At 39.2% G+C, this 13,022-nt stretch overlaps 1 protein-coding gene across 1 annotated transcript in view; it reads right to left on the bottom strand.

The window, feature by feature from the left end:
* CMYA5 (cardiomyopathy associated 5) overlaps window positions 1–13,022 on the bottom strand; it is an 88,920-nt gene that overhangs the window by 53,727 nt on the left and 22,171 nt on the right. Inside the window, exons 3-4 of the mRNA XM_070743234.1 lie at window positions 6,495–12,764; window positions 5,239–6,422 (exon numbers count right to left, since the gene is read on the bottom strand). Of these exons, the coding sequence (XP_070599335.1) occupies window positions 5,239–6,422; window positions 6,495–12,764 (7,454 nt within the window). The remainder of the gene's footprint in view (window positions 1–5,238; window positions 6,423–6,494; window positions 12,765–13,022) is intronic.

The following is a 13,022-nucleotide window of genomic DNA, read 5'->3' as shown; positions in this document are numbered from 1 at the left end:
CCAAATAATACCTCTGCTTCTCATTCACAAAAATTATTAATTTTAAATTAATGCCTCAGAAATCCCCCAGTTTTGTAATGGTACATTTAATTATATACAACCAATTAAGTAAGAAATGTATATACCAAAGCCCAAGGGCCAAATCCTTCCAACCTATACAGTATCTGACTTCCAACAATTGCCCAAGGTCTGTCAGAGAGCTAGTTTTTAAATGCACCAGAGATTGATCTGGACTGTTTTGACAGTTTTTGGATCTATTTGGACATTTATGATGCTCTGAGCACAGGATGTTTACAAGTTTACAAGGCTGTAGACTTCACAATGAACCAGCAGCCATTAGCTGAGTACAAGACATTGTCAAACCACCAGTGCTTGACATCCAATAATTGGTCAGATCTTTCACCTCAGTTCTGTTTTTAAATGAAAATCCTTCACCCTCTTCACAAAATTAAATGGAAATAAAGAGCTAATATAGCTCTTGTTTCTATGCACACTGTTTTGACACACTTCAATTTATTTATTTATTTATTTATTTATTTATTTATTTATTTATTTATTATTTAGATTTGTATGCCGCCCCTCTCCGAGGACTCGGGGCGGCTCACAGCAGATATTAATAAGCTGGGGCTCAAGCAGGGCAACTTTAAGATGGACTTCATACAGCAGGAACCAAAGAACCCTACCCCTACTCCAAGTGAGAATACAGGATGTCCTCTTAAGCACTTGTCTACACTTTCTTTATTATTATTACATTTATTTTTTACCAATCTCGCTGAATTCAAGATGACTCTGAGCGGGATTCACTTCCTTGAAATAGTCCTTCTGCCTCCACATTATACCATTATTGCTACAGGAATAATGATCAAATTGCATTCAATTGCAAAGTCCCAATTATAACATTGTGTGATCAACAGGTTGCTCATCTTGTTACACTTCCTGGATTGCACCTTTATTTGGAGAGTCTTCGTGTGTTTACAAGTTTGAGCATATTTTTACAATCTGACCAATCAGGTGTTTACAGAGGGGATGTCCCTCTGACCTTCCTGCCAATCAGCTTAAAGCTGTGTTGGGAGAATTGGCGCTAGACTTATGGTTGGGGGTCAACACAACATGAGGAATTTTATTAAGGGGTCACGGCATTAGAGAGGTTGAGAACCACTGAGAACCCTCCACTGAGTTAGAGGGAGGCTATAGAAGGGAAAAGGGCAGAACATTGCAAGTGGCTCCTTTAGCCACAGCAAGTGGCTCCTTTAGATTGCAGGCATCCTGTTTAATCAAATAAATGCTATTTTCTCATATTTATTTATTTATTGTCTGTCAAAGTGGGGTTTTGAACAGGCAGTTGCCATCTCAACTTTTTAAAAAACTCTTTTGCTGGTATACCTGGTCCTTTCGTTGTTTGACTTGCTTTTCGTCCATCTCTAATTCCGCTGTGATAAAACTGCACTTCAGATAATTGAGACAATGCTCATGAAATAAGTTGGATTTTTTCAGGTTCCCTTCTTGACCTTCCTACAGAATATTTAACCCTCTGTCTCCAAATAATTTGAGAAAAACTGACCTTAATGGAAATCATATATCACTATTTGCTTAAAAGGAAGATTAGGCTCTTAAAATAAACATAACATTAGTAACACCCGTGAATTATAAAAATGCATACAGCAGAATGCAATGTTATATTCCAATGAATATATGTTTCAGGTGGAAATATTTGATTTTAAAGAACAACCACTCTTAGCTTATTAATATTGTTTCCTGATTTCTTGTTGGTACCCTACGACAATCATTAAATGTTGTATGCTTCTTGTATGATAAGCTCATGATTCTTGGCAAATGTATATGTTTATATATATATATTATGTACACTGAGAGCATATGCACTAAGAAAAAATCCTTATGTGTCCAATCACACCTGACCAATAAATTATTCTATTCTGTTCTGTTCTGTTCCATTCTATTCAGTGATGGGATGCTGCTGGAACTGCTAATTGTGCATAGCTCCGCAGCTCCGCGGCTCTGGAGCGCGAGTGCGGGATTGAGCGCAATTTTGCTTCCTGCACCTATGCAGGTAGCAAAACCTCACAGAAACACACACACACACATGTCCCTGTGCAGGATTTTGCTACCTGCACAGGTATGGAAAGCAAAATTGCGCTCGATCCCTCACTCGCGCTACAGAGCCATGGAGCTGCACACAATTAGCCATTACGGCAGCAGTCCACCAATTATTCTATTCTATTCTACTCTACTCTATTATATTCTTTTTGTGCAGAGCACATTCTGTAATTGACAAAAAACTAAAATGGTTATTTTCAGTTACCTGTACATTTTTTTACAGAGGGATATGATCACATATGAATACAGTAGTAGAAATGAAGCAGAAATGCCGTCTAAATGATCTTTCTGCCTGGTGGAGCTATACTCGGGAAGGAGACTTTATTGCAGAGCTAGAATTCATTTCTGGCTCTACTTATAAATTGCAGGGCTAAAGGCAGATGTCACAGAATGTCCTTGGGTACTTTGACTTTCAAGAAACTAATTTAGGGACAATTCCAAGGCCTATGATTCTGCTGATATTCTTAGCAGCTGCTTATCGTCCAGCACAGTAATGTGGAAAAGCTACCTTGTCTCAAGCTAGGTCCTTTTATATGAGCAACTCCCATAATTCTAGTCAACATCCCATGATTTGGAAGTATATCTGCCCTGGGGCATCAAATTTGTGAGGCTATTATATAAATCAGGACAGAATAGAGCATGGTATTCAGCTAAAAAATCCTCCATTCATATTTCAGCTCTTAAAGAACTTCACTAAACTCTTAAAATGGTATTGAAGGCCAGAGAGGGCACTAAGGTAAATAATTGAAAATGTCCAAGCTTTTGCTGTTTACATGGAGTTTGTTCTTCTGCTGCTGGTGTGTGGCGTGATCTTTCTAACTGTTAAGTAAGGAAGGGAGGGAGGGAGGAAGGAAGGAAGGAAGGAAGGAAGGAAGGAAGGAAGGAAGGAAGGAAGAGAAGGCCCAGGCTATGTCTCTGCAATAAAATCAGAATATATCTGAAATCTATGATTATATGCTGAACATAGTACCTACCTGCCATCTGATTGGGACTTCTAGAATTCTCTCTTGGTATCACTCGACTTTTCATATTTTATTATACTATGCTATGTTAAACTACAGTTAAACTACTGTGTTACAGTATAGTATAGTATTTGATGTGCAGGTAGAAAATACTCCAGGGGTAGTTTACATGTATCAAAAGGATGGATGGATGGGGGAATGGATGGATGGATGGATGGATGGATGGATGGATAATTTAGTATCTTTCATACATATCAAACATCCACAGAAAATTATGAACAAATTCATAATTCAAATTCAAAGGCAGGAAGGGTATATCATATTTAACATCTGAACTATTGAAGTGAAGATAACAATTTCAAGAGCAATAGCACTTAGACGTATATACATTGGCTGCCGATCAGTTTCCGGTCACAATTCAAAGTGTTGGTTATGACCTTTAAAGCCCTTCATGGCATTGGACCAGAATATCTCCGAGACCGCCTCCTGCCGCACGAATCCCAGCGACCGATTAGGTCCCACAGAGTTGGCCTTCTCCGGGTCCCGTCAACTAAACAATGTCGGTTGGCGGGCCCCAGGGGAAGAGCCTTCTCTGTGGCGGCACCGGCCCTCTGGAACCAGCTCCCCCCGGAGAACTGCCCCTACTCTTCCTGCCTTCCGTAAACTCCTTAAAACCCACCTTTGCCGTCAGGCATGGGGGAACTGAAACATCTCCCCCTGGGCATGTTTAATTTATACATGGTATGCTTGTGTGCGTGTCTGTTAGTATATGGGTTTTTTTTAAATCTCCAAATATTTTAAATTTAGTCGGATTATTTATGATTTGTTCCACTTGTTGTGAGCCGCCCCGAGTCTTCGGAGAGGGGCGGCATACAAATCCAAATAATTAATAAATAAATAAATAAATAAATAAATAAATAAATAAATAAATAAATAAATAAATAAATAAATAAATAAATAAATAAATAAATAAATAAATAAATAAATAAATAAATAAATAAATAAATAAATAAATAAATAAATAAATAAATAAATAAATAAATAAATACCACTTCACAATGCTTTACAGCCCTTTCTAAGAGGTTTACAGAATCAACATATTGCCCCCAACAATCTGGGTCATGAAGGTTTTCCTGTGGATTGCATTCTACAGTACAGCAAACCTTTGGGTGAAACATTCTGCAATTATGCTGTCACCCTTCTAAAAATAAATATGGTTAGCATCTTACCATCTGGGATTGTATCGAAGGGTGTGTTTACATTAACAGAAAGCATGAGCAATTGCCCAAGACAGGACCCTTGGTTTTCAAAATCTTTCCCATCCATTTTCTGTTCTGAAGAGCTGCCTTTGAGAGTCAAAAGGATGCAAATTCCAGTGTCTCCCAAGGGATACCTAAGTAAAACATGTGTAATGGTAGTCCATCCAAAAATATACTATGTTTAAAAGGTTCAGAGAAAGGTTGAAATTTTTTGGTCAACAGTGTTACAACTGGGAAAGCCACATTCTAAACTAAGAATCACCCCAGAAATTACATAGAACCCTTAGGATCAGATTCTGAGATTTTCTGATTTTATTAAAAAATAGCACGGTGTGATTCTAATTCTGTGAGAGCCAGTGTTTCCCATTACTACCTATCTTTTTTTACCTGTCTTCATTTCTCAATTAAAAAAAGAGAGAACCTCAAATTTCTGTGGAAAAAACCATCTGTAGAAATACACCATTGCTTCTGAGCTTTTAAAGAACTGTTGTTTCTCCAAGCCAACTATAAGCATATTTTAATAAGAGCTTGTATTATATTACTGATAAGTGTTTGCTTTCTTCATCATGCAAAAATGTTCCCTCAGATTTTCTTTCCCTCAATATATCGTCAATAGCCATATTGTCCAGAGCCTTAAAGGTCAAAACATCTAGAGCAGTGTTTCCCAACCTTGGCAACTTGAAGATATCTGGACTTCAACTCCCAGAATTCCCCAGCCATCATTCACTGGCTGGGGAATTCTGGGAGTTAAAGTCCAAATATCTTCAAGCTGCCAAGGTTGGGAAACACTGATCTAGAGGGCACTAGATATATATTGCTGCATTTGTCTATTTTAGTTAAACACTAACATATGCCAGTGTGAGAATAAACGGAAGTATAACTACATACTTTTAATGTCTTACCTTTAACACAGTCACAGCTGTACCCAAATCGTCTACATTATGGTCTTTATGCTCCTCAAAGAGCTTATCCTCAGAGGAGATGGGACATTTGCACTGGTAGCAGTATGTATCCAAATGTGTTTGATCAACTTCTTTCTGTAGAAATTCATATTCTGGTACATTTCTTTGTAGCATTTCAAGATCAAGCGATTCAGCCACCTTTTCTTCAGCGTACATTCTTGCTTCTCCTTCATTCACAAATTCATAAGTATCACTAATGCCATCTAGGGATTCTTTATCATCAAAAAGCAATTCTTCATGAGCTATTTCTGAAGAGATTTCTTCCTGAAAGACATCATCGTGGGTAACCACTTCATAGTTTAAGAGCTCAGCTAGATCTTCGTCAATGTCACTGTCCTCTTCCTCTTTTATTGAGTATAATGGGTAGGTGTCAAAATCATGTGACAAAAGAGAATAGTCAACTTCCCCAAATTGGTTATCAGATTTTCTTCCTGCTGCTAACTGGTCTGGGGTATCATACTGTATTTGACCCTGGGCACTATTTTCTCCAATTCTGCTCTCGGGTTTTTGCACTTCGGTGTCCAAACATGGAAGATCTTTGTCATCTAAAACTTTCGTATCTTGCATTGGGGGCTCAGCTAAAACATACGTATCTTCGAGTTGACTTTCACTTTGCCTCTCAGCCTGACCTAATCCTTCAAGAGACTCTGCATTTTTTTCGGCAGTCTTTACAACTTCACCCTCATCCGTTCCATGAACTTTTATTTCAGACTCTTGACTTTGGACGACTGCATATCCAGCATCATTACTTGATCCACCTTGCCCAGATGAATCAGCCTGATATATAGTTGCTGCATAATCAAGTATTGGACTGGACTCCTCGTCGCTTGTTTCTTCTGGTACCTGCTGGCCTGTGTCATCCGATAAGGATTCTTCTTCTCTTCTCTGACTACTGTCGTCATTGCTGGCTCCTGAGCTATAGAACTCTCTTCCGAAAGGAATTGCATGCGTTGGCTGACAAATCCTAACTTTTATGTCACTCACAATCTCGGTTACCCCATTTGTAAGTGTATCACTCAGACATTCCTCCAGTTGGACAGATAGACCAGGTTGAATATCTTCAGACTCATTCTTTTTTCCATTTTGTTCGTAAAAATGATCCGTGACTTTTGGTTGGGTTAAAGCTTCCACTTTAAAAGACTGACCACTTAAAATGTCTTCTTTCTTGGATTCTTCCTCTTTAAAAGACTGACCACTTAAAATGTCTTCTTTCTTGGATTCTTCCTCTTTAAAAGACTGACCACTTAAAATGTCTTCTTTCTTGGATTCTTCCACAGTACTTGGAATGTAATCTCTAGGAATTTCCTTCTCCAGATGTGTTTTAATCCCATCATCTGGAATATGATCTCTGATATGAAAAGGCAGATCAATATCCTTCACTTCTGTCCATTTGTGGTTATCTGTTTTAGAATCATCCCCTGCTTCTTCATAGAAATCTTTACATAAAAATGCCAAGGCTGGTGACATCTCTAGAACCTCAGAGTCTACTACAGTCTTTGGCAAGGAAGCAGCTGGAGACCGAGACAATTCATCTTTCTCAGTATTAAATAAGACTGCATTAGTGTTTGCTAAGTTAAACTCATGCTCTATGCTTTTGTCATCATCCCTAACAGCTTCAATTGTTTTATCTTCATTTGCTGTTTTTGAAATATCTTCATGGGTAGCTGTTGCACTTTGTTTTTCTATCAATTCATTAGAGGCTTCATTCAATTCTCTTTCTAATAAAGACAGCTCCAAAATATCCTTTGATTTTGCTACTGGATATGTCACTTCCACATATTGCTTATCTACATCATCAAATGGCCTCTCTATGTCCTGAACAGACTTCTCTTTTTCTGCTTGGGTGAAGGGTGTATTTTCAATCAAAGTATCCTTTTTGACATAATCCACATCGACATTATAAATATTATCATACGTGCTCTCTGGAATAACAGAAACCTCTTCAATTTCTGTGCTTTCCTGAATATCCTTAACTTTTCTAAGTTCCTTTGATTCATTTTCTGTCATTTCATGGTGATCTACCTTTAAGTCCTCTGTATATTGTTTATTTAGTTTGTCGACTGAAGGTTCCTTATCAACAACCACATCTCTGGTATCATCAGATGCTTTTGTTTCCAACAATGAAATGGTTTCTACTGCCTCTAGTTTAAGCTTATTTCTATCAACAGAGGAAATGACAGGAACATTAGTTTTCACAAGTTCACAACTTCCAGAAATATTAACTATGTCTTTTCTTTTATCAAGATTAGGAGCTGGTAAGGCTGCTTCTTGCAATTTCTCTTGATCTTTGAATTCCTTCTCTTTACTCAAATAGTTTTCAGGCACTTTCAAAGTATCCTCTGCGGTAGGCAAATGTTTTGTTTCTTCTGCTTTTGAAAGATGTTCTGTACTAATGATTCTGTCTACCTGGAATTCTGATTCAAAATGTGTTGGAGAAAACTCAGTTTTCCTCTCTGCCGTTGCATTTTTCTCAGAAAAGACAGTTGGACCAATTATTGAGTCAGCATCCCCCAAAGGAACTGAGGTATCTAAATTCTCTTTTTCTGAGCTCTGTGGGGGGAAAGTTTCTATCATCTTTGCCTCAGAAAGAAGGAATGCAGCAATGGACATGGGTTCTTCTGGCATCTCCTTTGTTATTACAGTTGTGCAAAGCTGATTTTCTTGTTTCTTTTCCAGATCCAAGGTAGCAGAGTTGGATGGGCTCAATAAAGATGTTGAGACTAAAGATGGATATGAATTCTCTTCTGGCTCTTTCACTTTCTTGGTGAAAAGAGATGAAATGAGTGGTTCTTGTTCAGAAGTCAGATTTTGTTCCTCCAATGAATAGAGCTCTGGTTGTTTTGAATAAGAAAAATCTGACTGTTTTGTATCCAGGGATGCAGTGAATGATGGATGCAGGTCAGGTTTCGTTTCATTTTCTAACAAAACAGATGGTTTACCTTCTATTTGAGCAGCTTCAGACCACATTATCTGCACATCTTGTTTTTTTGCATCATCCATCAACTGTGATAATTCAGGAACACCAGAATCTACCTCTTCAGTTTTAGGCAGATAATCAGCTTGTTCTTGGAGTTTCATATCAGCCAATTGGGATGAATCTTGAAGAGTTGCAGAACAATAAAGTTGAAGTTCTTGCAGCTGTGATTCCTTCACTGGCTGCAACAAATTGTCATCTTTTAATGGTGCATCCGGGCCTTTAGAACATTCAATCTGAGAAGTTCTTTGTTTTTGCTCTTCTTTTTCTTCATGGCAATATAATACTCCTTGAGGCAAGGTGGAAAGTGAATCTAAAGCAGCGTCTTGCAATTCAGTGGCATTCAATAAAGTGAGACTTTCCGGCTCTGATTGCAATGCCACAGGACCATATAGCTTGCTATCCTGGCTCTTGGTTTCAGAATGTGAAGTAATAAGCAAATGAGATGGTGCATCTTCAATGTTTGCTTTCCTAACAGCCACATCTATTGATTCTTCATTGAGACCTGAATGGGGCTGCACTTGTTTCTCTTTTTCAGGAACAGAACAAGATGAAATAGGTTCAACAAAAAGGTGTTCTGCAGACTGTGCTGCAGAAACAGGAGACTGTTCATTTTTTTCTTCAGATGTAGCATCATCTAGAATGGATCTGGATTCCTCAGACTCAGTTTTCATGGTCATGGATGAATGCAGTGGCTCTTTGCTGACCTCTTCTATAGAGGAAGTTGTAAGGCATGGTAAATCTGACAATACATCTTGAGACTCAGGGGAAGGGAAATTATTTTCTTCTATTTCAACTTTGTCCATAAGTTCTGAAGAAGTTGCATTTGATTGCTGTGAGGCTGGTAGTGAACTTACTACTGATTCGGTAAGTATTGCCTGGGGCTTTATTTTATCAGGGACAAATGATAAAATTAATGGTGATGATCCAGCTGCCTCATTTAATGTCTTAGACAAATCATTTTGATTTCCCTGTGTTTCTGAAGCAGAACCTTTTAATTTGGATGTCGGAGTTATGGGTGCACTGCATTCAGTTTCTTCCCTATCTTTTTTAGATAATATTGGCTGTTCATCTTCTGCCTCTGCTGTCACAGACACGGGCATTTGAAGGCCTTCTCCTTCTGTGCTTGAAATGGGAAAAGCTTCATCTAAACGTTTTCCCAATTCAGGCATGAAATGGATCTCATTTGTGGAAGGAGCCTCCGATTGTGTAGTTATAAGTTCAACAGCATGTTTTGCCAGGTGCTCAGATTCTGGATCAGCAGTGCCATAGTGGCCTGCATCGGCTTTATTGAGTTGCATGCTTACTAGTTCGGGATCTTTGGCTGCAGTTCCTGAAATATCTTGATTTTCTTGCACATCCGTTGAATAAACTGACTGAGATAAAGCCTGCCTAGTTGAGGGCAAAGGAAGCTGGGTCCCATTTATCTCCTTTTCTTCTCCTACCTGCACCGTATCCACTTCTATGGGCAGAAGTGTTTGTGATAAATGCTGGGGAGCGTGCTGCTGCACAGCACCTGTCTCTGGTGGCTCAAAACCAGGGTGCAATGAATCAGGTTGCAATGGCTTGATGACAGGTTTATCAGGTTGCATAATTTCCTTGTGCATTTCATTGGCAGAATGCAAAGCAGTTGTTCCTTCCAACTGGGATGAAACAGTAGAATCCTGCTGTATAAAATGCTCTCTGGATTCAGATTCTAGCAATTGCTTCGGTTGATCTTCGCTTATTTCGCAAGAGGACTTAGCTTGTTTCTCAACATCTGGCTGTGCTTTCATAGTGGGGTGCAGCTGATTTTCTAAATGCAATTCTTGCCTTTGAACAGGGGCTTCACCCCAGTGCTGTGCAGATACAGTAGGGGAAAGTTGCCCTGTTTTTGTACCTGTGCCAATTTCTGCCTCCTTTGATTTAGATACTAATTCTTCTGCTAGACCCTCTGTGGATGACAAGGATGGATTTTCTTCCTTTGTTGTTTCAGCATTTTGGAAAGACCCAGCAGAAAGTGATTCTTCTGCTGTTACAGAAGTTAATTCAGTAGAATCAGATGAATTGCTTGGTTCTTTCATTTGCTGAGGCAGGCAGGGTATATTAGAGTCTGCCTCTTCCAACCATGATCCAGTAGCCTTTAGTGAGTGTGGCTGTGTCCCATCAATTCCCACACTGGCCATAAGAAAAGATGGAGTAGATTGCAACTGTTCTGACGAGTTGACTGGCTCAGTAACTTTGTCCCTAAGCAGCGATACCTCTTCGCATCCATGTAGCGACTTTGTGGATTTGGAGATTGCAAGATGTTCCGACTCTGACCGTGCTGCAGAATGTTGTTGAGCCTTTTCCTCCTGTGCATTTGGAGCTGTGTGTGTAGAATCTGGACCCAGAGGTTCTGTTGAGGCGAATGGAGTCTCTGTTTTGTCTCTTAGATGTTTTCCTTCTGAAAGACAAGGCTGGGTCTGAGCAGCTTGTTTTGGCAAGTCTGATTTCAATTTTTCTTCTTTTGTGGCTTCTTCTTTAACCATAGTATAAAAAGACTCTGAAAGTCCAGTGGGTTCTTCCACGGTGTTACAGATTTCCTGTGTCGTGGAAGCCAGATCAGGTGCAAGTTCAGTTTCTTCCCCTTCTGATTTGTGGACCAAGGGAAGATAGTCTGACTTTCTTTGGGAAAGCGTTTGATCCTCTGCCTTTGCTTTGTCTGGCGACTGTTCTATATCTTGCTCTTCTCCTTCTCCAATAGAATATGCAAATCTCGCCTTTTCAGGGATGGCCTCTTTCATTTCAAGAGGGACTGTTTGCTTCTCGGTTTCTCCATCAAAATGCTCCAAGGGTGGACCACTGACTTCCATTTCTAAAGGAATTTCAGATTCCATAGTTTGATGTCTAATTTCAGCTAAATCACACACTTCAGATTTGCCATGCATAGCTGCTAAGTCAGATATGGGTTCAGACTCGTAAACTTTGGATTTGGGTTTCAAACATTCAAACACGGGTAGCTGTTCTGCCTTTCTTTCAAAAGGTTTGGTTAATTTATTCCATAACTGCTCCTCTTCTTTATATTCCTCTGCCAGCTGTTCTTTTTCTTTCTTTTCTGCTTCTTTAACAGAAGATGGTAATTTTGATTTTTCAGGGATGGCACTTTCGGTTTCAGTTGAATAAAAAGAAAATTCTTCTCCAAACAAATGGTCCAAGGGTTCACCTTTGACTTCCGCTAGAGATGGAATTGTGGATTCCATAGTTGGACTTTTGATTTCAGCTAAGTCAGACACTTCAGGTGCTGCTAAATGAGATGGAGGTTCAGTTTCATGAGCTTCAGATTTAGGGGCTGGGCAACTAAGCAAGGGTAGCTGGTCTGCCTTCTTTTCAAAAGGTGTAATTAATTTGTCCTCTAATTGTTCCTTTTCTGAATATTGCCCTGCCAACTGTTCTTCTTCTTGCATTTGTTCTTCTTTAAGAGAAGATGGCAATCCTGTCTTTTCAGAGACAGCATGTTTGGTTTTAGTCGAATAAGCAGGAACTTCTTGCTTCTTGGCTTCTCCAGCAGAATGCTCCAAGGGCTCACCTCCGACTTCCATTTGCGAAGACATTTCAAATTCCAGAGCTTGATTTCTAATGTCAAATAGGTCTGACACTTCAGGCTCGTCACCAAGAGCTGCTAAATCAGACACAGGTTCAGTTTCATGATCTTCATATTTATGGTCTTGACAACCAAACAAAGGTAATTGGCTGAACTTTGGTTCAGTAGATGCAGTTAATTTGTCCTGTAACCTTTCTTTTTCTGAATATTGCCCTCCCAGCTGTTCTTCTTGCTTTTCTCTTTCTTTAACAGAAGATGGTAACCTTGCTTCTTCATCTTTCGTTTCAGTTGAATACAGAGCAATTGTTTCCTGGTCTGCTTCTTTAACTGCATGCTCGAAGGGTGTACCACTGACTTCCTTTTCTGAAGTAGGAATAGCTTGATCTGTAACTGCAGTGAAATCAGATGATACATACTCACCAGGCCTTGCTGGCATATGAGATGCTGGTTCAGTTTCGTCAGCTTCAGACTTGTAGTCCAAACAACCAAACAAGGGTAGCTGATTTAACTTTGTTTCAAAAGGTGTAGTTATGTTGTCCTCTAACTGCTCTTTTTCTGAATATTGCCCTGCAAAATGTTCTTCTTCTTGCTTTTCTCCTTCTTTAACAGGTGGTAATCTTGCCTTACCAGGGATGGTGTCTTTGGTTCCGGTTGAATAAAGAGGAACCTCTTGTTTTACTGCTTCTTCAACTGAAAATTCCAAGGATGTACCATTGACCTCCATTGCTGAAGGAATGGTGGAGCCCATAGTTTGATTTCTACTTTCAGCTAAATCAATGACTTCAGGTTCAGCATTCACTACTGCTAAATCTGATGCAGATTCATTTTTTTGAACTTCTGACTCCAAAGATAGCAAGGGTAGATGGTCTGGTTTTGTCTTGTTAAATTGCTCCGGCATCCTTTCTTTGCCTAAAGACTTCTCTGATAATTGTTCTTTTTCTTGCTTTTCTGAATATTGCCCTGCAAAATGTTCTTCTTGCTTTTCTCCTTCTTTAACAAAAGGTAATAATCTTGCCTTCTCAGGGATAGTGTCTTTGGTTTCAGTTGAATAAAGAGGAACCTCTTGTTTTACTGCTTCTTCAACTGAAAATTCCAAGGATGTACCACTGACTTCCATTGCTGAAGGAATGGTGGAGTCCATAATTTGCTTTCTAATTTCAGATAAATCAATGACTTCAGGTTCAGCAT

The sequence above is a fragment of the Erythrolamprus reginae genome, chromosome 2, assembly GCF_031021105.1.
Source record: "Erythrolamprus reginae isolate rEryReg1 chromosome 2, rEryReg1.hap1, whole genome shotgun sequence".
NCBI lineage: Eukaryota > Metazoa > Chordata > Lepidosauria > Squamata > Dipsadidae > Erythrolamprus > Erythrolamprus reginae.
Note: the sequence above shows the minus strand (reverse complement) of the source record. Positions and strands in the feature narration are given on the sequence as shown.